The sequence below is a fragment of the Mirounga leonina genome, unplaced genomic scaffold (assembly GCF_011800145.1).
Source record: "Mirounga leonina isolate KUSES-001 unplaced genomic scaffold, KU_Mleo_1.0 Mir_104, whole genome shotgun sequence".
In the NCBI taxonomy this organism is placed as follows: Eukaryota; Metazoa; Chordata; class Mammalia; order Carnivora; family Phocidae; genus Mirounga; species Mirounga leonina.
Window position 1 is genome coordinate 7,254,318 of NW_023270231.1, and position 26,541 is coordinate 7,280,858.

General features: G+C 36.3%; 1 protein-coding gene across 1 annotated transcript in view; it reads left to right on the forward strand.

Annotated features, from left to right (window-relative positions):
- Positions 1–26,541, forward strand: part of GABRA1 (gamma-aminobutyric acid type A receptor subunit alpha1) — a 58,425-nt gene that overhangs the window by 15,785 nt on the left and 16,099 nt on the right. Inside the window, exons 4-7 of the mRNA XM_035013755.1 lie at positions 4,393–4,460; positions 11,431–11,651; positions 13,924–14,006; positions 21,228–21,371. Coding sequence (XP_034869646.1) covers positions 4,393–4,460; positions 11,431–11,651; positions 13,924–14,006; positions 21,228–21,371 — 516 coding nt within the window. The remainder of the gene's footprint in view (positions 1–4,392; positions 4,461–11,430; positions 11,652–13,923; positions 14,007–21,227; positions 21,372–26,541) is intronic.

Genomic DNA, 26,541 nt, shown 5'->3' on the forward strand with positions numbered 1-26,541 from the left:
TTTATTTATTTATTTATTTATTTATTTATTTATTTATTTATTTATTTCTCCCCTTCATGGGGATTTCAAGTTGGAAAGGAGGGGAAAAGATGACTAAATTTTCCTAGAATTGGGAAAAAGAAGGTTCCTCAACAATTCTCTTAGATATCAGCCAAAGCACAACTGTATGAGCATATCTTCCATTTAAGCCTGGTCCTAGACCTAAAGAGGTCTTGATTTCAGATCATCATTTCTTTGCTGAAAAGGCAAGTTAACCATGTCACTTTTTACAATTTGACTAAAGTACATTCATAACAGTCCACTATCTTGAACCTTTGCACTCTGAATTATAAATCTTCTGTCTAAAGAATGACATTGGGGAGGGTATGTGCTATGGTGAACGCTATGAATTGTGTAAGACTGTTGAATCACAGACCTGTACCCCTGAAACAAATAATACATTATATGTTAATAAAAATAAATTAATTAAAGAAAGAAAGAAAGACTTCATGTATCACTAAATTTCTGGTGAGCTATAGTGAAAGACATACTTTTGGTCAAAAGAACCTATTTCTTGTCACTGAAATTGTATTCAACTGAATGAGAATGTGGTTTGAGAATAATCATTTGAATAAAAAAAAAGGAAAGGAATACATCAAGATATTAGCCAGTAGATTTATGTGAATGAAGGTATTCTAGGGGGGTAATTTTTTTCAATTTCTTTTTAAATTTCCAAACATACTATCAAGTTTTTAAAAAATTAAACACCATGATAAATTACATTAGGCTATGTTTACCATAAAGCTTTTGTAACATTTTATAATAGCATTCTCAGATAAGTTTGGGAAATACGGGGGTAAACAAGGTTGATCACATTTATTTAAAACATGATTTCTTAGAGACACTGGCATGCTAATTTTGGTGATGAATCTTCCAGAGACAGACATAATAAGCAGAGTTTTTCAGCAATGGAAACTGGCCACTCACAAACAGCTGATGACAAATCAAAGAAAACTGTTTGGGTATGTGGCAAGGAAAATATATTAGAGGGAAAAATACAGAAAGTGTTTTTCCCTTTCTCTAATTATCTTATCCCAAGTTCCAGTTGGTTTCCTGGATCTCATTTCACCATCCTCCTTCCTCTTCTGGTGCCATGACCCACCTCTTCCATTTAGTAGCTGAGTGTCCCTGCACCCCTCCCCACCCCCACCAGGCAACCTTCAGTTTGGTGACTTGGACATTTTGCTCCCTTAACCTTAGGGTTTGTGAATATGTTTGGAGGAGAAATGGGATGAACAGAGAGCAAAAATCAGAAACTCTTTAAGGATATCTGTATGATTAGAGTACATGGTGAGAAGATCATCTGAAGGACTCAGGTGAGGGCTCTCAGTCAGGGTACATGCCTTGGAATATTAAAATGGTGACTTTTGGGAAATATCAGAGGGAGATAACTAGTAGAAAATAAGGTCAAGCACTTGAAGATGATGAACTGCTATGGTAAATATACTTAGGGGCAAGGATAGATAAAGGATTAAAGAAACAGACTTTTAAAATGTGATTATAGCCATTTGTGTGAACTGCTTTGCATTTATGCCTAATCTTTCTATATGGAACACTAACAATTATGTGTGGCAATAAATGTGTATAAACTTAACCATGTTATACATTCTATTTTGTTGGTACAGTAATCTTTATAAATAGGTTTTTTGGTCTTTATAGTTTGTTAGTTATATAGCATCATCATTTACTAACAATTTAAAACAGCAGAGGGAAATAGCCCATATATTTGGCAAGTGGATATCTCACTTCTTTAGAGCACTTTATCGTGATAGATAAAACAGATTGGTTGCTCCTAAAACATCTGCTAAGCCAGTTTTTGTAAAGCTAGCTACCTCGGGGAGTTACCTGGAAGTGCAGAAATTATGCCCTCCCCACAATCAAGAAATAGGTAATGGTGATAAAGGAGTTCAGGAAAGCTGCCCCACACTGCCAAGCACTTGCAAATATGCAGACAGGGTTTTGTACCTATTTCCCAAATGAACATGCATTTAAAGTAGATCCCTGCCACAAAAATAAAAATGAAAGAATGGACATAATTTTAATTCTGTAGATGTTACCCAGATCTATAAGATATTCACCATAAGTTCCACAGTTTATAATCTGCAGAGAATGAAAACTCAACCTTAGAAACAAAATTAGGTTGAGTCAACCACTTAGAAAAATAAATAAAATAACAGGGGGATCCAACTATTTCAAGATTTATGTAGAAAGAAAATATAGATACTAATTTGATCACATAATATAGGTGCTTTTAATTGCAAGAAATTAATCTACGTAAATAATAAGAAACAAAATTATTTCCAATAAGGAGCATACCTGGGACACTAGGAATTAGGATGAAAACATACCCAATTCTCTATTATCTGCTCTTTCTTTCTGTACTTTTTTCATGGCAATATGTGCATATTTTGTCATATCAAAGGCTCCTTTGCTTGAACTAGAATGGAAATGCTGAAAGAAAAAGGACAAAAATGAGCTCAATTAATAAAATAAATTCTAGCTTTTGGGAATAGATAGCATGCATTTTCTTTTTATTATTGTTTTAATTGAAAGTCAGTCCTGGCATTCTAATAAAGTGTGAGCTCTAGATGGAGTCTTAAGAAATAACAGATGTTTAAACTAAGAAAAAATGCTAGTCGAGTAAAGAATACATATGGAAATTGGGTGCAGGAGAGAAAGAGAGATGTAAGCACTAGGAAAATAACTGCAGAAGGGGAGAGAATGGAGACAGCCAGAAGAAACCAATGGTTACTCCAGCTAAGACATTGCTAATGGCTGTTCCTTTCAAGCTATATAGTTGCTGTAGAATGTTAACGCTGACTTTGGAAGGAAGTGAGTTCTAAAAACACAGCTCTATTTTCTTTTCTTTTCTTTTTTTTTTTTAAAGATTTTTATTTATCTATTTGTCAGGAAGAGAGAGAGAGCACAAGCAGGGGGAGCAGCAGAGGGAGAGGGAGAAGCAGGCTCCTCACTGAGCAAGGAGCCCGATGTGGGACTCGATCCCAGGACCCTGGGATCATGACCTGAGCCGAAAGCAGACACTTAACGACTGAGCCACCCAGGAGTCCCAACACAGCTCTGTTTTCTTTGTCTCAAACTATGTCCTCCTTTTTCAAGTTTTTAAAGAGTAAATCTCAGATGATTCTTATGTCAAGGGGCTTATTTAAGCATTTTTGGAGCCAATGAAATTGTTAGAAAAAAAAAAGGAAGAAAAGAAAGAAAGGGGGGAAAAGGGAAATGAGCCAAAATATATTGTATTGGTTATTGAAGGGATTATCTCTACCTCCAAATTATATTCTCATTTGTGGTACACATTATGTATAGTATATAACATGACCTTCTTGAGAGAAATTTATACTGAAAATATTAACTGTTTACAAGTGAATTGCTGAGAGATAAAATTCTTGATTTTCAAAAGAATTCATTACTGCATATATTGGATCACCTTTTTAATGTCCTACCTCAGAGATATAAATGTCCTGATAAATAAAATGAATTGCTTAAGATACTGGACCATTATTTCTCAGAGCTAGAGTTTAAAATTAAAAAGCCATCTTTTTCATTCTCAGCTCTAAACAAATTGTGTCCTTTTGTGAAACAACATTTTTCTATCATTTTTTTTGGGGGGGGGGAGGGTGACTGAATTTCCTTGAAAATGCCTGTGTTGTCACCAGACTACAATGAATATGTTTTATTGGTTGATGTATATGCCTCAGAGACTAATAAAATATAATCATATTGAACTTGAAATGGAATCTATTAAATGAACTTTTTCTGTGCCATAATATATTCTTCTTATCCTCAAAATTGAAAATATTTATATAGGTTGTCAGATTTTTCCCAGGGAGTAATTTGGATGATTCAGTTATGATTTAGTGCCAGAAAGCATCATTTACAAAACATACCCTTGAGTCCTTAAGAGTTAATAAAGCTTGCCACAGTATACTGTATACTTCCCAAGAGTATCCTAAATACCTGGAGGATCTGGTGAGCTCTGTAAGAATATTTAAGCTTAAATGACACCCATATGCTAACATATTTTTTTATTACAATGTGAAATGGCTTGGTATCATTTAGGAAAGTGTGCCCATTCTTGAGGAATTCATTAAGCAGCAGCTGACTTCATAAAGTCTACCTCCCAAAGTGGCATATTTAGGCTCTGTTCTCCATTGAAAAATATTAACTGTGAAATTTCATGTGTAAGCAGTAAATTATCAGGACTACACAGTGGACCAATTTTAGAAATAGCTAATCAAAGCCAATAAATTTCCCATTTGGGTGTGAGTATGTGGTAGTGAGATCTAATAAGGACTGTTGATAGACATTCACTGTCCCAATTTCCTGCTTCATCAGAGCGTGTAACTGAAGTGAAGACTGACATCTTCGTCACCAGTTTTGGACCTGTTTCAGACCATGATATGGTAAGTGACACTGCATTTTTGGCTTTCGTGGTATATTTTCTAAATTTAACTTTTGAAAGGAAATTACAGACCAGGTATTTAGAGAGCAACTTGAAATAGCTTGGCTATATCTTTGTGTCTTTCTGTATGCATAATATGTAATATATACTAAAGTATAAAATTTATATAATAGATAATACCCACTTACTTTCCAGACCAAACGCATTTATGATATCAACCACTGCAGTCTTCTTTTTATTCCATCCCTGAAATGATTGCTTTGCCTTGGTTTATGTTCTGTAAGCCAAATAGTATGATCTGCCTTACATTTTATTTAGGAGGGCATGTTGATTCAAAGATGCTAGGTCTCAAGATAACCAGCACTCATATAGGATAGCCATGAACATCATGATTTCTGGCTAAAAAGGGGATGTGAGTATAAAAGCTGAGTTGAATACTTGACCAAAATTAGAGAAATAGTTAAAATAAACACACTGATGGGAAATGTTCAGCTTCACTGCAAAAGAAATTCATTAAATTAGTACCAAGAATGAAAATAAAATTAATTCATACCTGTTCTTTCTTTTCCCAACCCAATAAGTTAACATGAATTTCTCTTCTTTTTGATGGGAATTGGTGAAAGAGTAGAGCTCTGTTGTAATATTTGTGTACTCATAATAGCCAAGCTCCTATATAATCAAAAAATCATAAAGAGGCCATGAAGACACACTTTTATGAAATATTTCAAAGATATATTTATTGAATATTATTTTTAAAATGCCTTTTTGTTGACACCATCTTTACATAAAAGTCCTCTGACTTCATAATAGTTTAAGTGATTGAGAATAAAAGTTACAGAAAATACCAGTTTGGACCAGCATTTCTCAAAGTGTGGAAATTCTCAAGTGTACCCACTTTGGCAGAGTTAAAATCTCTGACAAGTCCTGGAGTAAAGAAGCCTGTTTAACTACATTTAACCTAGTGTTTTCCAATCATATTTGTCCAAAACCTTTTATGCGATACCTGTTGACATTCTGTAGAGCTAGTACTCTGTGAGTCAAACACTGGGAAATGCTGGCTCAGGATAGTTAGATAGTTTAGATCTTAACACAGGTTATGAAATGTAGTGACTATGCCAATTAAAGTCAGCAGAGCCTAAGAGAGTGGTAGGTAAGAATACAGAATACAGATTTCTGAACCAGAATGCTGCCTTGGTTTATAATCCCAGGTTCTGTGCTTATAAAGCTGTATTGTTGGGGAAGTTCCTTAATACCTCTTTGCCTCAGTTTCTTCATGTGTAAGATGGGAGTGATGATAATACCTCATGGGGTTATCACAAGTATTAAATAAATTCATACGAAAAACATTTAAAAGTTCTTAGCATATAGGAAGCACTCAATGAATGTCAGCCATTATTACTATGCAAGAAATAGAGATATAAGAATTAGCCATAATTGTGGATTTATTCCTTTGGCAAGTTATTACAGTGGTTGATCTGTAGTCCACTTTCTTGAAATATTGTTATACACTATTTTTTGCTAAACTGATCACTCTGAGGACCTCTTGTGATTCTCCCATGTTGGAGCTCTGTCTTACAACACTATTCTCTCATGCTACTTTTCTAATTAAGAACATTTAATAGAGCCCAGTCAGGTTTAAGGTCAAATTTAAACTCCTCTGCCTGTATTTCATATAGTCCACAGATGATGTTACCATTCACCCTCACTTGTTCCTAATATTGACTATTTAGTCGTTTGCTTAGGTACTACTTTCTGTGAAGCCATACCACTTGGGGGTGAGCTGAACTTGTCTAGGATCCAGGCTGGCTGAATTCACATCTCACCACTACCAATAGCATGACCTTGGGCAAATCACTTACGTGTGTAAGCCTCAAAGTCTCTAAAATTGGTATATTATTATAATTGCCTCTCCTTATAAGATAGTTAGGAATTTTAAATGAACTATGTAAATAAAGTGTTTATAGATAGCACTCAATAAATAATAATTATTATTATTTTTGTCCCAGAACTCCTTATCATGCTGTTCCCTTCATGGAAAATTCCCTCTATTTCCTACCCATCTGAATCCTACATTTCCATAAAGGCCCAAATCAAGACCCAAAAGCTTAATGAAAACCTTTTTTTATTAATCCGATAACAGATTAAGTTTCCCTTTCTGTATTCTAGTCACATTTATTGACTGTAAAATAACAACTTAGCTTTTGTCCTCATTATAACACTGTTCTGTGAAGTTATTTCTCTTATATAAATGTCTTATTTTCCTAAAGTAATGCCAAAAAAATGTAAAGACATATTTGTTTCACATCCCTCACAGTATCAGCGCATTGCTGGCTTACAGTAAGTGTTGAATTACTACTTATTTAGTGATAGGTTTAAGAGTCTATATTGTCTTTAAAAACATAGTCTTATGGGACTCAATAAATAATACCCTCTTTCCTGAGTTCCAAACCTTCTGAGAAATAAGATAATAGAATAAGGGATTTGGAAAGTGAGAATATCATCTTTATTACTAATAATTATGGTCCTGCAGAAGGTGGTGTATATCTGTAGACATGAGAGTTTCCAGAGAATAAACATCAGAATCAGCCAGATTAACCCACCCAGTCACCTGGCAAGACTTTGGCCCCCCTCTGTTAGGGCAGAGACTGTCCATATAAAACTTCTAGCATGGAGAAACATCATGCAGCAGGAAGAGGCTGAGATAGGCAAGATTGATTTCTCCTTCCAGATTTACCCATCAAATGAAATCATTCTTCTCTCTTCCCCTCCCTAAATAGAGGAGTATGAGGGAATGGAGAGCATTCAGAAGTTTCGCACTGGTGAAGCTCTCTTCTCATAAAGGGAAACATCGAAAGGGATGAAGCATTACAAACATCACACACTGATAATGATATTATTCCTCCTCCTCATTATCATTATCATCATCGTAATTAAAAATGAATATTCTCTATCGCTGGCATCTTTCATAATGCCTCACAAAGACTAGATGCTCAATAGGAGTTGTTACGGGACAGTGCTCAAATAAAGGCACATTTTCTCTTGAAAATACATGGTATACCTTTGAGTTATTGGTTTAGATTGTCATTTAAAAAAAAACTGATTTTTTTTTTGTCTTGGACTAAAGGTGTATGTTGGGATTTTTGATATACCATTAAGCCTATGATTATCGTGGATTACTTTTCATAAATGGCCTTTGGTCAAATATCAGATAGGAAGAAGGAACAGAGTGTCTAAGCCAGTTATACTCCCTGTTGCCTAAAATTCCTGAATGAGATAATGTTTGAGTTGTTCTGTTAGAGGACCAAATTAGCCATGCCTACAGCTGATATGCTAAGTGGCTAGTGGAAATTATACCTGGCCAATTCATTTGAGGTTACTCATTTAAACCACATTATGGGTGAATTACACATAAAGAGCAGTATGATTTAGAGTCTATCAAAATTAGGCCAATGACAAAGCTATTTTTCAAGACAAGGAAAGCCTTGTAGTTTTTAAAGCAAGAACTAATAAAATATCTAATAAGGATAACCATAATAACAGAATTCAACAGTATTGAATGCTTACAATATGTGAAGCACCATGCTAATAGGTTTATAGATCATATTTCATCTAGTACCCATACCATGATTTTACCTAGGCATTATCATTATCCGTATTTCCCAGAGGAGGAAAGTGACCTAGCTAGGTAGCAACTTGAACTCAGGCTGTGTGTCCCTAGAGGTTCCACAGCTCCCAAGGCATCTGACTTCATCTGGAATAGAAAACAAAATTAGGGCAACTCCTTAACTTTATTTTAAAAACCATTAATTGGCAATCAAACGGCACATTCCCAGGGCACTAGGTTCTGACAGAAATATCCAGGCAGCACAATCACAGAGCCCTGTTTTCCATGGTGCTTAAAATGTATGAAGTCAAAGCACACACAGATGGTAATAGATGGTGCAAGTGGGAACACTTCAATACAATATTTATTTAGGAACATAACGGATGTTTTGGCCCAGTCTTCAGAGTAAGACTCACATTCTCCAGCGACCTACTCTATTGAACAGGGTAACGTGGAGAGACATTTCACTTGAATGGTGGGGGCTGGCACACTGAACCTTGAACAACGTCTTCGCCAGAGCTTCCTACTTGTTCAGACAGTGTTCTGTAGGGTCTTTTCCTTTGCCTTCTGATTTTACTTTGCTTGGTTATGAGCACCTCACTTTCCTGAGGTTTCCTATCCTGCTACCAGTCCAAACAAAGAGCAACTTTTCTCATTCCCAGCTACATCGAAATCAAATTTAAATTTGTGTTGATAAAGCAAAGAAATGGGGAGACAAATAATTTCTAATGTTTACTGAGAACTTCCTATGTTTCAGACATTCTGGCAAGCTGTTCACTTGCATTATTAACTCACTTCTCACAGTAGGCAAGTGAAATCACTACTGCATGATCCCCACTTGATAGAGTGGAAACTGGAGTTTAGAAAGGTAAGAAAATGACCTAAAGTCACACATCTGGCAGACAATTTAGCTCTAGTTAGCAGGTTTAGAACTTATATCCATAACCATTATGCTATGGCTCTGCTCTCCTCCCTCTTATTCCAGTTTCTTGAGGAAGGAGCTCTGGCCCATGTTGGCCTAGTGCACTATGACCCCGAGGGTGAGGTCATGCTGAGAACCTCCAGCTGCTACCATGGCAATGTTGCAGGGGCAGTTCTCAGAAAACGGGAGACCAAATACTTGCACTCTTGGTTAGACAGTATCTGATCATTACCAAGTGTTTTTATTTCGGTTTTCATTTCCACGTCTAGCGGAAGGGAACATGGAAAGGAAAGCTTATCCAGTTACTTTTGCAGTGTGTGTGTGCGTGCTTGTGTGGCTAGTATAGTATTTGAAGGGAGAATATCATCAATGAATGTGGGGATTTCAGTGTCTGCCATTTGGCACAGGTAAGTAAAGCTGGTTGTAAACATGACAAATACATAAACATGAGGAATTTGGCCAGTTTTGACATAATTTTTGGAATCGTTGACTTTGGGGTGTATCTATTATGATTCGATAATAAATGTATTTTAAGGTTTTTAAAATATTTAACATTTATTTCATTTTCAAAAATCTCCTTGGAGCAAGTAAACAAATGAACAAAATAAAATTTGGGGATTCGTAGGAATATGGTCAGTTGGGCATCTTGATTTACAAGTGACTATTCCCTCTACTGTTTGACAGGCTAAAGTAGTTCAGTTGGACAGAAAATAAAGCTTATGTGGCTGATTCCTGAGTAATAGAAATATCCTGATTATCATATCCCTATCTCATAAGCCTGTCGTCTGGAGAAGAGAACATACACAGCTCAGGGTAAATCCATCCATTTGCTTCCCTGGCAAGCACTGCTACTCTGTATCACTTCCCAGTGTAGTCCAGAAGCTCCCTCCCCATCTCTCTCCTCATGGAAAATATCATTGCAGGCCCATCCTACTCCACGAGTTTTCCTTACAGCATCCAAGTTTAAACAGTTTCTCCCTCTGCTAAATTTAAAGATGCTTAACAAATGGTTCCCGGTATGTAAATTCCTATCTCTTGTATCTCAGTGCCTTTTCACCTCACACTTCCAGACACAGAAAAACCTAAACAACAAACAAGGTAGTTTCTCTTGCCCATAAACATAAACTGGCATCATGTTACGCTTCCTTGTTGCTGCTATCTCAGTCGACATTTAGCACTATGCCTGGTACACTGTAAACTATCCAGTGATAATTATTAGTTACTGGATCAGAAGGGCTCAGCTATATCAAACGTGTGGCAGAAGGATAAACCTTTATGCAATCTTTACCCAATCTTACATAAAGCCTGCGAAAAAGACAGGTAGTTAAACTCATGCACAAAATGCCTAGACACAGACATTATTTTTTATGCATGTTCTAAAGATGATATGTATAAGATTTAAAAAAACAACAGCTTTCTAATGCATCAGAATTTAGGGGGTTAAGAAAATGCAGCATGATGTTGAAGCCTTCCTTCCAGTTTGGAACATGCTAAGATTAATGGAGAATGTGGTAATCTTTATTTCAAACCATTAAGTTCCAAATTTAGTGTCAGTGTAGCAAGTGCTGCAAGGAAGATGGATATTACCCTTTCCTGTTTTAGGAGCTGGTAAGTCACATCGCTTGTTTTCAGATTAGCAGATGTTTGTCTCTGGGTATTGCCATAAGGAATGCTGTGTTTATTCAAATAAATAGATTCCCTGGCTGTGAATGATGATGAGCTTCACACATTTTTCATGTATCTTATACACACATATACTCAGATACACACTCACACACACACCCGCATATTCTACATTTTTTTTTTTTTTGGCGAAGATCCCAATTAACAGTGAAACAGATTATTTTCATAATCTTCTTTGTTGTGGAAAATTTAAAGTCTGTATACATTATCTGTAAACAAATTTTTTTTTTTACTTAGCCAAAAAGGAGATGGGGTTATCACGCTAGTATTAGAACCATGGATGACTTGAAATTGTGAGGTTTTCAGACTATGGAAGGGCCCCCCGAAATACTATGCTCTATCTTTGTAGCTGTCATTATCTAATTTAAACATTATCTAATTTAAACATTTAAACATATATATGTAGTAAGCTCCAGTGTGAGTTTTGTTTTAATGTGTACTGTATTCTATTTTTTTGAGTGCTGGTGTGGTAGAGGTGTAGGGAGTAGGGCATGATTTTCTTTTCACATATCTGAGGAGATAATCGTGGAATTTTTCTGACCAAGAAATATTTCAGACATTTTAGATATTTTCAAAAATGATTATGCTGACCATTGATTCACCTGAAACCAGTATGTACAGGCCACCACAAGTTTACTTCTGAAAGCATCACCTAGCTCCTATTTTGCTTTTAAAGTTGCAAAAATTAAGCATTGTCTGTGTAAGCTATTTGCATTGCAAAATACAGCTTAGTGAACTCTGCCATTTTCCAAAATTACCTAGGAATATACAATAGATGTATTTTTCCGTCAAAGCTGGAAGGATGAAAGATTAAAATTTAAAGGACCCATGACAGTTCTCCGGTTGAATAACCTAATGGCAAGTAAGATCTGGACTCCGGATACCTTTTTTCACAATGGAAAGAAGTCAGTGGCACACAACATGACCATGCCAAACAAACTCCTGAGGATCACAGAGGATGGCACCTTGTTGTACACCATGAGGTAAGGATGACTGCGTTTCTATCTGTGCATCTTTCTGTACTTCTGTCTCTTCCATATATATGTGACCATGAAGCTGGTAGATCATGGTTGAGCATCTGGTTTCCTGTTTGCTTTCTTTTTCAACCTTAATAATTACTCCGCTATGAAAAATAAACTAACTGAAGTCTTATGCGAGTATTAAAGCATTAAGTAAAATGATTAGATAAAGTGTGGTGGGGGTTATAATGTATATTAAGTAATATATCTCAAGTATCTCTCCAACCTGCTCTAATTCAATATGAGGAACTTCTTCCCCCTACTACTAACCTCATATATTCCTGCATCCCAATAAGGTCTAGATCAGGTTTCTAGAAGCTATCTCAAGGTATATCCAAAAATGTTTCTACTTAAAAAGAAGGAGAAAAATACAAAAAAATTAGAACAGTTTAAGTGTCTTAAAAACCACAGATTCATGTGGAAGTATACATTTAGGAGAAGTATATGAATTTATAATGACATTATTAAAATGAGAATATGAATATTCTTAATTTTGTTTAAGTTGAAGAATATTTATATATATGAGTTATAGATAGATAGATAGATAGATAGATATAGATATTTCTGCTTTACAAACATTTCTCCCATTTTGAGATTATTGGAAAACCTGGCAGCTAGGTATCTTCACTTATGGTTCAATGAAGGAAACATGAATCAAAAAACATTGTTAATATTTTTAAAGAAAAAATGTTTAAAATATTCCTAATTTGTAAATAATTAAAAATTGTCCACAACTCATTCTTAAGGGAAAAGTTATTTCATCCCCAAGAGACTTGTTAGAATGTTGTTTTTGTAGATCTGGACAGTACTTGGTAATTCAGACTGTCCAAGTATTCCTTTGGCACAAAAAGGTAATGGAGGCAAAACCCTAGACTTGGTGGGTTTTGTTTAGTGTGGGAATAGAGTGATCCTTTGCTTTTGAAGAAAGCTGCCAGAATTTCTACCTTTTTATATGAAAATATCCAGAAGAAAAAGAAAGAAAAAAAATGCTTCAAGAGCCACTTTAGATGTTGGACTCAACTAATAAATATTTAATAGAATTAAAGAATGACAAATCTCAAAAAAAAAAGAGAGAAAATGGAGGATCAGTGGAGGAGACATGTTGAGACCTTTCCAGATCATCCACGTAGGACCTATTTATAAGTGAAACTTGAAACATCCTCCCCTTATAAAACACCCTCCACTTGTTTTTGAGCCTAAGTTCAGTATTTATTCCTCCCAGCTGGCAATTTTCTGGGGCAGGATTTGCACCTATTGAAAAATTGATCAATTCTTACTTTCTGATGCATGTAATGTTCTTCGTCAGCAACTACCCTGTTACTGCCCATCTCCTAAACTTACCACCACCTTTGCTAACACGTCATCACTTTCCTTTATATTTTGATTTCAAAATGCAAGTTTGATCATTAATTTATGCATTTCATATTTGCTTTAATCAGTATTTTAATCACTTAATGAGTTTACTGGCTATAAAGCCATCCCTACCACATTTCTTGAGCTACTTAATAATATGGGTACATATATTTTATAAAAACCATGTGAAGAATTTGATATAAATTCCCTCATGATTCCACCAAACAAAATCAAATATATTTCAGTGAATTATTTTCTTTACCCTTTTTCAAATGTAAATAGAACTGAAGATAGGGACTAAAGAGAAGCCTAGCGGAGTCCGCCTTCCATTAGGCAGTAAATTTGTATAAAATGAAATGGTTGGAATATAGTGAAATCACCCACAAACTCTCCTTTGCCTATTCCTTTGTTGTTTTATGCTGACTGGTGCTGTTTTAAGGAAGGAGAGGGGGAGAGCTGCCCTGAGGAGAGGAGACATCCTCTTCTCTTCCTAGCTATCCATGTCTTCTTCTCCACCAAGTCTTTATCCAAGTATTTATTTGCTTACATTTAGTTTTAGTCTCAAAAGATTTTCTGGGTCTAGGTGGTCTAGGTGGATTAGGTAATGATGCTTGTCTTGGGAAATATTACAAATGCTTGCCCATCATACAAAATCATACCTATTTTCTCAAAACAAACAAATGGATAGAATCCAGTCATTGTTGTAAATAATTCCTTTTAGATCTTTTGGTTAACAGCTCAGTATCATGCTGCAGTTTGTGCCTGCCTCTCTTGCTTTTCTTAATATATTTGCTATAGGTAGTAACATCCTGGTCGTATTTATCAGTAAGTGTCTAATCTATAGGGCTCTTGTTTATATCTTCTGTTTTCCTTCATTGATAAGGCTGACGGTGAGAGCTGAGTGTCCAATGCATTTGGAGGACTTCCCTATGGATGCACATGCCTGCCCACTAAAATTTGGAAGCTGTGAGTAAATTTTTAATTTTAATTTTCTTTATTCTTATGAGAGACCTAAGCCTTTGTTTTTTTAAAAGATTTTATTTTTTCATTTATTTATTTGAGAGAGTGAGAGAGCAGGGGGAGGAACAGAGGGAGAGGGACAAGCAGATTCCAGGCTGAGTGCAGAGCCTGATGTGGGGCTCAATCTCAGGACTCTTAGATAATGACCTGAACCAAAATCAAGAGTCAGATACTTAACTGACTGAGCCACCCAGGCGCCCCTGAGACACCTGTCTTTAAGCAAGAAATTTCCAATTAGTAAAGTTTCTTAGGAGACAGATAAAAACCATGAAGAAAGTTTAGCAATTTGCTGCAAATACCTTCTAGGGGTGCCTGGATGGTTCATTTGGTTAAGGTTAAATATCTGCCTTCAGCTCAGGTCATGACCTCCAAGTCCTAGGATCAAGCCTGCATCAGGATTCCTGCTCAGTCTATTTTTACCTCTCCCCCTACCCCCTCCTCTTCCCCCACTTCTACCTCCTCGTTCTCTCTCTCTTTCCTCTCCCTAAAATAAATAAAATCTTTAAAAAGGTACTTTCTATAAGTAATAATCTTTTATTTCATTTTTAATGTTATTTCAGGAAGAGATTATTATGAGAAAGAATGGATTTAATTAGTGGAAAAATTCTACTTTTGTTAAAGCTGTATTCATAGAAAAGCAAGTGGAGTACAGATGTTTTTACCCCATAGATAATATCTCCTTGCAATAAATGGAGATCACTGTACTTATTTTGTATCATTGCTGACATTTGTTTGACCTTAAGAATATTGCAAGTTGTTTATCAGATGGAAATATTGGTAAGTGGCAGCAGTGGATGATAATCGTTTCTTAATAATGAAGGCTACTCCTAAAAAAATACTGCCTGACAAAAATTTACCCTAATCAGAGTCTTTTGAAAAGTTCTAGATCTGTTTGGATATCCCATGAAATTCATGTGTGGTAATGCTTTTGAAGGTATCCTAGATAACTTTATGATAACTGTTGGGGCTTCTGCTATTTGAAACTATGTAGGCACACGTTAGAGGAGCTAAGAGAACAGTGGACAGCAGAGTCAGGTTCTCTGGTGTTCCTCTACCCTTCTGCTTTGGACTAATACGCATATATAAAGGGAGTGAGAACAATGTATTCCTGGTTTCCTGCAGGAGAGTTACTTACAAGGACTGCGTCAACTCCTGGACTACCTAGCCAGCTTTCTGTTCCCACCAGACAGACAGTCTAAGCAACTATTTTGGTGAAGATATGATTCATAGAAAAAAAAAATAGTGGTGGTGTAGGAAGACAGCAAGCAAAGAAAATAGCAAAGGGCCTTCAGGCTCCTAGCAGCACCAGTCATGGAGAGAGAAGTTTATTTATAAATCTAATTCTATACTGAAACCCAAGGACAAACTACTTCAAAAATTGTCAGCCAAATAGGCTGTGGTGATAACTCCCTCCTCCCCACTCTTTTCCCAATTTAATTTATATTCTATGTTATGGACTACTATGTTTTCTCCTGATTACCACTTCCATTCCTAACAATATTATGTGTTATGCGTTACTTGTATGCCAGGCAGTATATTAAACGTTTGTATGTGTATCAGTTCATCTAATCCACAAAATAATCTTATACTTAGGAAGATCATGCATTATAGTTTGCCTGGGGCAGTAATTATTTATGCCTAATATCCTGGTATAACTACTAATAGTGCCCCCTTTTACCTTCAGAAATACCTTGTTTTGGACAACAAATTACTTGTTTAGTATACTAGTCAGGAATGCTTCCAAGCATGAGTATAGCTAGCTGAAAAGAAGAAGAGTTTATATTTTTATATGAGATGAATAATGGTGATAGTTGGTTGATTGCTGGTTAGTCAGCATCTTAACAAGGATGATGTTTTAAGATGCCCTTATATGTTCTTCCTGATCACAAAATGGCTGCTGCAACTCCAGCCATTGCATCTGCTTTCAAAATAAAGAACAGTGCACTGACAAAGAAGAAAGAACCAGCACCTGTATCAAAAAGATAAAAGCTTTCCCTAAAATCCTAGCAGACATTTACTCACATCTCATTAAACAAAGATGTGTCTCATTGCCAAAACTGACAGCAAATGAGGCTGGGAAGAAATATTCTTAACTAGGCACATTGTCAGCCTGAAGAAAATAGGAAGTATTTTTAGGAAGGAGAAAATGGATAGTGAGTAGAAAACAAATAGTGTCTCATGTAAGAAAACTGAAGCTAAATAAAAATCTGCTTTCTACCTCAGAGCTTTTATATATGCTCTTTTCTCTACTTGGGTTACTCTTCCCTTGGTTCTCCATGTAACTGGCTTCTTTTATTTTTCACATCTCAGCATAAATGTCATCTTCTGGGGCCTTCCCTAATGACCTTGTCTAAATTTACATACAGTCTCACCCATCTTCTTGATTATAATACATGTTTAATTTAGATGTATTACAGCAATAATTATTAGTTTCATTTATTGGTTGACATTTTTATTGTCTGGAGACTGTAAACTCCCATGAGAGCACAACCTATTTTGTTCAGCATTTCCTAGCACAGAGCCTAATATAATGTAGACACTCAATAAATATTTATTGAGTAGATAAAAATTGTAATAATCAGGTTTTAAATGCCCCTTCAATGTTTAAGTCTTAGAAAAGATAGCTTCAGAAAAGGATTTAAGACCCGTGGGGAATTAAACAGAGAAGACTTGACATTGAAAAGTAAGCATCTGAGCTCAATGGGAGAGCACCATGACTAATTACCATTGCCTGCGATTGGCTTGAAAAGAAGCAGTGGTGGTTGATTTATTGTATAGTTAGTTCTCTGACCTGGCCTAATTAGCACACTTCTGAAATGAAGAAACTGAGGCAAAAATGGGCTAAAAATGCATTGACCAAGTGTTTGAAGCAAACATCTTGCCAAAATCTCACAGAAGAAAACAAGCAAGAGATAAGCTAGGGGATTTTGTAATAATTTAGTAGAACACTATGTAATAAATGTTTATGAAGCAATGTCATCCAAATGTTGATAAGAACTAAACTCAGAAAAGCAGATGTTTTCCTCACCACTTTCCATGAGACCACGATTGTCAGTGTTATATCACAGTTTTTGCTTATTGGGGATAGAGCCTTCTTCATAAGGCCAGATAACCAGAAGACAATGTGCATGATTTAGCTGACATTTTTTAACTCCTTTTTAAGGAAAATACAAATAAGGCTTTGATTCTAAAAGAAGAGATTCAGATAATATTCTGACAGTAAGATCTAGGCAAGTGCTAGATCTAGTACGGACTTGATAAATGATGGTTTCCTGACTGATAATCAAGCACAATGCCTTGTAAATAAGGAGGGAGGGATAAGTAGATATTTAAGTGAATTCTGAATAATAAATAACTTTGGAAATTATTTAGTGCACCTGCTTCATACAAATGGAAAGACAAAGGCCCGTAAAAGTGAAGTGATAGTGTCTATTAGCAGATGCTCTTCTGATACCAAGTCTTCTGATACCAACTCTTATGTTATACCACCACAAAGTTCTTTCATAAACCCAACCAAAGCTTTTTGTATTCTTTTTAAAATTTTTTTCTGAAGTAATCTGCTGATTTATTTGAAATCTGAGCTTAGCATTTTGACTAAGTAGCTGAAGACTTTTTAACCTTATTTTCTTTATACTCAATTGTCTCAAATGAAGGAAGTAGTCATAGGACCTACTTTCTAGATACTGAAATGAAGAAGTAAGGTGTATCACCTATTGTGATGCCTTAGGTGTAGCTGTCTTCTACATCTTAAAACACCAACTTTATTTTTTTAAGTTTTTATTTAAATTCCATTTAGTTAGTTGGGGCACCTGGGTGACTCAGCCGGTTGAGCATCTGCCTTCAGATCAAATCATGACCCCAGGGTCCTGGGATCAAGCCCCACATTGGGTTCCCTGCTCAGCAGGGAGTCTGCTTCTCTCTCTCCTGCTGCCCCTCCCCCTGCTCATGCTCGTGCTCTCGCTCTCTTTCAAATAAATAAATAAATAAACAAACAAATAAATAAATAAAATCTTAAAAAAATAAATTCCAGTTAGCATACAGTGTAATATTATTTTCAGATGTACAATGTAGTCGATCCTTAAAACACCTGGTGGGGCGCCTGGGTGGCTCAGTCGTTAAGTGTCTGCCTTCGGCTCAGGTCATGATCCCGGGGTCCTGGGATCGAGCCCCACATCGGGCTCCCTGCTTGGCGGGAAGCCTGCTTCTCCCTCTCCCACTCCCCCTGCTTGTGTTCCCTCTCTTGCTGTGTCTCTCTGTCAAATAAATAAATAAAATCTTTAAAAAACAAACAAACAAACAAACAAACAAACAAACAAACAAAAAAAAAACCACCTGGTGCTCCTCACAACAAGTGCACTCCTTAATCCCCATCACCTATTTAACCATGTGGATCCACTCTGCATTTTGGGAGATTTCCATTGAGAGACATGAGCAATATGTAATCTCCACTTTCACAACAATACTGTGTTTATTATAGATTTCGTACACAATGGAGTTTCTAAGAGATTGCAAGTGTGAGACATTGAATTATATGAAGTGAAAAGTGGATGGTAACAATTTTTTTCCTCTAAAACTATATTAGCAGCCCATTGGCAACACATGATGAGGTACAAAATGGGAGAGTCCAGGCACTGTTGCTAATGATAGTGCAATACTGTAGCAAGAGTTTTTTTATTTGTTACAAAATGACACAATCTCTAGAATTGGTTTCATCCCTAATTACTTGACCACCAAGAATCCTTGCTTGGATTTTGAGCATATAATATAGTTTTTGCCTAGGAAATGCTTATTAATAATATTAGGGGAGAACGAATGTCATTCTATGCTCTTACCTCAGTTTTCCCATTAAATAGCTAAATATTTAAGCCCTTAAATAGGCTATTCAGTGTTTCTGTGCTTCAGTTTATCATCTGTAAAATGAGACAAACTATATGACCTCTAAAGTCCTTCCATGTTAACAATCAATGATTCTGTGTTACCTAGGTAAGACACTCCCATTAAAAAAAGAAAAAATTTATCATGATTGGAAAAATATTTTACTGAATATGGGTACCTACAAATTGTAAGCAATATGGTTCTTCTCAAACTAGTGTGCTCTGCACTTCTTTGAGGGATTTTTAAAATAAGTCATGTTTTAGATGCTAACAAATGCAGTCCTCCTCCTTAACAAATGCGATGCTGAAATGATTCAGAATTTAAGTTAATGAGATGTGTTAACTCAGTGGTAGGAATTATTTCACAATGTATATGTATATCAAATCTTCATGTTGTACACTTTAAATATCTTATAATTTTATTTGTCAATTTTATCTTGATAAAGCTGCAAATAAATACATATATACACAAAAGTCAATGAGGACAGCCACAATTAAAAAAGAAAAATCAATGAGAACAAATTCCAAAGCCACTCATTTATCAATCTCACACATTTATGAAAGAAGCAGTAACCACTACCTTAATTCCTAGCATATTCTCTCAAACTTCTGAAGAAAATTGAATAAAGAGATACCTGAGTATAAATTGGTCCAGAAATGATGCTGGACCACACCAGACACCCACATAAAATCAGGAGAATACTGACTACACTTTCCTGCAAAACTCGTCCCAGAGACAAGAAGAAGTTTTGGTTCAGAGAATGAGGGGCATGGCTTTCATCTTTCTTATGGCAGCTTCACATGTGTGTAAAAATGCCACCATCACTTCACATCTCATAATGTTTTAGCTTGGACAAATACAGATTTGAACAAAACACTCAAGTTTGGTTACCTTGGGGTGGGCGTCGGGTGAAGCAAGGATGCATTATGGCTTTTACAGGCTCAAGGCACTTGTGTTTGTGAACAATTCCTCAAAAAATAGATTAAAACTATAGTTTAATTTATAATTTTATATTTTTAACTTTTATATTTTAGGTTAATATACTCCAAGCAGGGTTATATTCACTTTTTTCTGATTAAAAAAAAATTAACACATTGCTTGGCCACCTAGGAGTATTGTGGACCCTGGACACTTTGTCTACTGTGCCTAATGCAGAAGTTGGCCAAGGGGTAAAGCTTTCACAGTAAAGCCAACTTTTGCTATCATATCTGCCTCTCAAACACCCTGGAAACTCTTTACTTTTGCTAATGTGCTCTTCTTTTAATTTTTAATATCACTCTACATCTAAACCAAGGAAAGTATATACTATCATTCCATCCCCTGTGTAGTGGATGTTCTGTGACTAGAAACCAGAAAAATTATGGAATCCCTTCTTCTTCTCCTTCTCACTCATTCTGTACACCTCTTCCCCCAACCTTCCTGAATTATGGATCATGTAGAAGGATGGCTAGGTTAAAAGGGACATGGCAAATGAAAATGATTGAGAAGTGTAATGAGCTAAATGGTGAAACTCATCAACATCATCATCATGATAGTAAATGTCCATAAAAAGGAGAATTAATTTAAAAGGAAGTAAAGTCAGACTTCCTTTAAAAATGGATGCTTGGTAAAATTTCCGGTGTTAATATTTCACATTTATCATGACCTTCCCCTGGCCTGATAAAATCTGGACCCAGGCTCCTTCCGTATTTCATCTCTCATGTACTCAGCCTTAGCCACATTGGTATTCCTGTTCTTCCTCAAACTTATCAAGCTTTTACCTGGACCAGAGGAAGAAACTTCTTTGCTCCACCTATCCAGCAAACTCTTCCCCAAGACATACCCTACTCTCATTTCTGTCATGCATATAACTGTCATTTCCTTAAGAACCACCTCTGAGTCCTTTACCTAAAATAGGCCCATGTCCTTCATTCTGTACCCCCTTAGCCTATTGTGTATGGCTTTACTGCATTTAATGCTACTTGAAATTATGTTTATTAGCTTGTCTGTTTTTGTCCCCATTACTGCTGTGCATGTTCCACAACATCAGGGAAACTTGTTTGTTACGGATGTTTTTCAAAGGGTACTTTGTCTTTTGTAGATGCTTAATAACCATTTGTTGTAAGAGTGAACAGATGACTGAACAAATCAGGAAAATGTGTTTTAATTTTCCTAAACTAAGGGATATGGGCTCTTCTTTCTTGGCCTCTGGAACCATGCAAATTGAAAATATGAAACTAACAGGACTCACCAGCTAATGAGGAGTATTGAAGTAGTGTGACACATGGACCATTTTCTTTCCTGTCCTTCCAGATGCCTACACAAGAGCAGAAGTTGTTTATGAGTGGACAAGAGAGCCAGCACGCTCAGTGGTTGTAGCAGAAGATGGGTCACGCCTAAACCAGTATGATCTTCTTGGGCAAACAGTAGATTCTGGAATTGTTCAGTCTAGTACAGGTAAGTGCCAGTTGATTATTCCAGAGATGTCAGAAGAAATATAAACAGTCTTTGTGAGAATGTGAGAATTCAGTAAGTTCTTCAATAACACAAGTAGAGAGAGAGAAAATTTCACTAACCTGAGACCAGTTAAGCTAGGAACTAGTGTAAACTCTATAGATTTGTGCCCTTGGATTCCTCATTTAATGTCTTTTGGCCCCTGTTTCTTTGTTTGCAAAATAAGATGCTAGTTCTATGTGATCAGGGTAGCCGAGTATTTAGAAATGTGAACTTTTGGGAAGAATGTATGGATTAAATCCTTACTCTTCCACCTTGCCTGTTGACTGTGGTCACCTCACAGGGTTATTGGAAGGCATAAATTAAATCCATGAAGAGTACTTACGATAGCTTGTGGCACATAAAAAAAACTCTCAATAAATGTTAGTTATTAATATCATCTAGGCCTGATTATTATAAAGATTCAATGAATCTTGGTGAATTTGTAGCAGTGATCATTTGGTATACATAAGATACCAAAAGAACTAGAGCAGATACTATTAAGCAGCTGGACCCAAATTTTAAACTTTTGAAGTTGTTTCAAGAAATAAGAGTTTAGGGGCACCTGGGTGGCTCAGTCGTTAAGCGTCTGCCTTCGGCTCAGGTCATGATCTCAGGGTCCTGGGATCGAGCCCCACATCGGGCTCCCTGCTTGGCAGGAAGCCTGCTTCTCCCTCTCCCACTCACTCTGCTGTGTTCCCTCTCTCGCTGTGCCTCTCTCAGTCAAATAAATAAATAAAATCTTTTTTTAAAAAAAGAAATAAGAGTTTAGTTACACAAATACCCGTTTTGTGACTAAATGTAATGTGATCATTGGGCTGGAGAATTATAAAAATTTGGATTTTAACCCTCCCTCAATCCCAATAATTTTAATTATGTTCAATCAGTGAAGGCTTAACAAGAGCCAGCAGTTTTTATAGCTGTCTTTAAAATTTTAAGTTAGTTCATTCACTTTGGTAATTTCTAAAAAAAAATACAGTTAGGTAACAAATAAGGGCAGGAGTGCTATTCTTGTCAAAAAAATTTCTTCCTTAGTTTTCAGGCTTTATATTAGGACTCTGATAATTCTAACAAGTTCATGTAATAGATCAATATATCTTATTCTGGTTATTGGAAAATCCCTGCTTAATGGGATCTGCCTTTTGCTTATTTTGTCACAATCATGGCTACTCTGGAAGCCCAAATATTTATGTTTCTTGTTTTGAAAAATGAAGAAGACTGTTGCTCAGTTTTGCCCACATTAAAAATTTATGTGGCATAGTGGAAAGGTTTTAGGCTTTGCAATGAGAAAGATATGCCCTCAAGTCCTGGTCCTGCCACATAGAAATCTTGTGACTTTGGGAAAGTCATTTATCCAACTAGAAACTCTGGTCTCTTCTAAAAAGTGGGGATTTTATACTTTTGCATTAAAGATGAGATAATATAAAATACTAAGCAGAACATTACATTGGTAAGTGCTCAGAATGTTATGTAGTCTGAGATCCCAGAACATGGAAAATACTGAACATTTCTCTCCCTCCTAAGTTATGTGGGAAAACATACTAAAATGAGCAGTGTTCATTTTTAAGAATCAAATGCTATTATAAGCTGGATATTGTGGTAGGCACTGGAGAGTCAATGATAGACAAGGCAGAGAGCTTGCTGTCTTGGAAACTGAAGTCTAAGGGAAGACAAACACATAAACTATAATTATCAAAATGGGTGGTAAATGCTGTGATTAACATTTTTGTGAGGGCAGGGACCATATCTGTCTTCTGTATCCCTACTATAGTAGCTGAAACAGAAGAGGCACTAAATAAATATTGTAAATGTATCCAGCCTAGGATAATCAAGGAGGAATTGCTGCAGGGGTTGACTTCATGTTGTTAATCTGTATTTGTTGGGAACCAAATAATCACTGTTTTAGGCCCAGAGCATTGAGAATAATAAACATAGAACTTTCCCTCAAGAAATTCTCCATTATCATTAGAATGAGGGCTGAGGGATGTGAAAGCAACAATAATTCAACCACAGTGACCAGTGACATGCATTCAATAGTAGAAGTATATACAAGCCAGGAGGGTTACTCAGAGGAAGGAGTGCCTCCACTCTAGTTCTAGTGGTAGTGACCTTGACATGTCACTGCATCCCTCTTTATGACCTATTTCTGTGTCTGCAAAGTGAGTGGCTCATTCTGATGAACTTGGAGACGTCTCTGGCTTCATCAGGATTTAGCCTACATACATTTTAGTTACTCAGAAATGAAATATAGGCATAAATGGAGCTAAGGGATGAGAGGCAGTGGCCCAACCCACCATCACCAAACTGGTTGCACCTCATATGTTGGGGTCTGTTAAAAGTACTCATTCTGCACTAAAGCAGCAAGGTTACCTATATAAATAAGAGCTTTTTCTTGTCATTCCCGTAATGGATATGGGGGCGCGGGGGAGGGAGGTGAGGAAAATAGCAAATTCTCAGATGTAGGAACTCAGTTTGGTGTACTTTTCAACCTCACAATAAAACACTGAACTATACTTCCTCTGGGTCTACTTTAGCTCATCAAAAATCCACCCTGATAGATTTCTGTGGGAAGAAACAAAGATCTTTTCAAGATCTTCAATCCCATATTTCACATATCCTTGTGGAGCCCTAAAAACATTAAGATAAATAGCATTGAGTGCTTTACCTCTCTGTTTCTGCCAGAAGACTAGGAATGATAGCAAGAAAGAGCACCACATGGAGAATGATTAGATAAAAACCATCTTCCTCTACCTTAAAATTCTCTGCAGGGAGAGAAACAATTCATATCACCTCTTGGAAGGGGTTGCCCTACTTGCCTGAGCCAACACACATGCGAACACACATTCATACATACTACCAGTGATCTCTTTCAAGCCAAACACCTCTAGATCACTCCAGTGACATGGGGTGGGGGGCGGAATATAAGGCTCAATCCAATGCTTGGATTTTTTTAATTCAGTGTAAAGCCATTAGAGGCCCAGTATCTTTCCTGGGGTCTGCCATAAGTTTTGGGAGAAGACAATAAGTTGGAGATTTAGTTTGAAATACACCTACTCACCTGGCAGAGAAATACCTTTACAGTCACATAAAAGGATGAGTCTAGTCAGCTCTCAAATCCAGTACAAGTCTATGTTATTCACTCATTTATTCACTAATTCCTTCAACCATTTGCTCACTTACTGTGTTTGACATTGTAATTGGGCCTGGGAAAGACAGATGAAGGACACATAATTCCTGCCCTCAAGAAGCTCATAGTTGCTTGATATAAGTAGCTAACATGCACTTGCCATTGTTCTAATAGAACAATCCCAGGATAGAGGTATGAATGTTATTATATCCATTTTATAGATGGGACATAATTGAAGCCAGAGAGATTTAACTGTTTTTCTTAGGTCACACAGCTAGGCATGGCAGAGCTGAGATTTGAACCTAGAGGTAGGCTAGCTGCAGAGTGTTCTCAGCCGCATGACAGGCAACATAGATAGACATGTGTGAAATGCAATAATGTAGTGCAGCTTGGATTTAAGAGTATGGACTCTGGAATTATACCATGAAGGTTTAAATTGCTGGTTATACTACTTATTAACTGTCTGACCTTTGGCAAGACATTTCTCAGTTCCTCTTTCTCTTGTACAATTTGGAGGTGATAAAAGGATCTGCATGAGCTACTGTGAGATTGAAATAAAAATGCATGTAACCTGCTTAGCAGAGTATCTGACATATAAAAATTATGTAATACATATTAGATATTACTATTAATAATAATGATAGCGTTAGTACAAGGGAGCTACATAGCATAAAGAAGTCATTTCTGCTTGAAGTATCAGAGAAGGCAGTTTGGAACTGGACCCCAGACATGGCACCTTATCTCATTCTATTATACCCCATTATGTTTCCTAAGTAATTCTTTAAGGGAGCCCGTGCAAAAATTACAACAGTGACTAAAGAGCAAGAAAATATGACTTATACAGAGAAACATAATAATTAGTGACCAGGCATAATGATAATATCATGGCCAATAAGAATATAATAATAGGCAATGCCTTTATGAAGTAAATGGTGATGGCTATAAAACTTTCATATTTACTTAAGTCAATAGATTTGATCAAAGGAAATTTAGGTTAGCTTTGCTGAATAAGAATGTTTCTTCTTTATGAATGACTATCTTTTATCCTTAGAACAGATGACCAAGAGAAATTGTGAGATCCTCTTTCTTAAAGATAGTCTTCTCTAGATGAGTTGATTTAAGGATGACCCTGCAGGGTCAAAATGAATGGGGAAAGCAACCATTTTCCCTGACCAGGGAGCAACAGCAGTGATCGACATTCACCCAAGGAGCTTCAGGGCCCCCACTTATGAAGCCTAGTACATCATCTCCAGAGAAATAATTGTAGCCATAAAATGTAAAAACTGGGGATTGGGTGTAGGGCAAAGAGATTTCTATAGTTATCTGGTCAGCGTATTCATATTTCAGATGAAGAGACATGTCTAGAAAGGCTAAGCGGCCTAGAACTCTAAGCATTTTTTTTATTTCTATTCCAGAATTCTTTGATGCAGATATTAAAACACCAATTCCTCCCTCAATGATATTTTTGATTCCTCAATCCTATTACATATGTAACGTAGAAACTTAGGGAAAACATAGCTTAGAAAACACAAAGTTTAAAATACTTGGAAGAAAAGTGACAGGTTCATAGGGACCTAATGTTCACTACAACTTTTTTGACATGAATCGTTGCTTTCTAGAGCTGGAGAGAATACATTTCTATTGTTTCTGTCTTCACACTGTCAATCTGCATGTGACTCAGCTTTTTAAAATGACTTTCCTATCTGTCATTTCATTTTGTCCTCCCAGCATCCTAGGAAATAGTTAAGTAAAGCACTATATTTTAATCAAACAAATGAGGAAACTGAAACCAAATAAAGTTAAGCAAAGTATTTACTCTTCAAGTAAATGGAAACCATTTACTCAACAAACCCTTGAAGCTGCTTTATAGAATTATATCCTTGTTATTTCTCTTTCTCCTTAATTTTGTATGGTAATGTATCAGAAATATTGTCACATCTAATTTACAAGCTTCCCTGAGGGTTACATGATATGCAAGGATATTTGAATTACAATTCTTCTAGACTG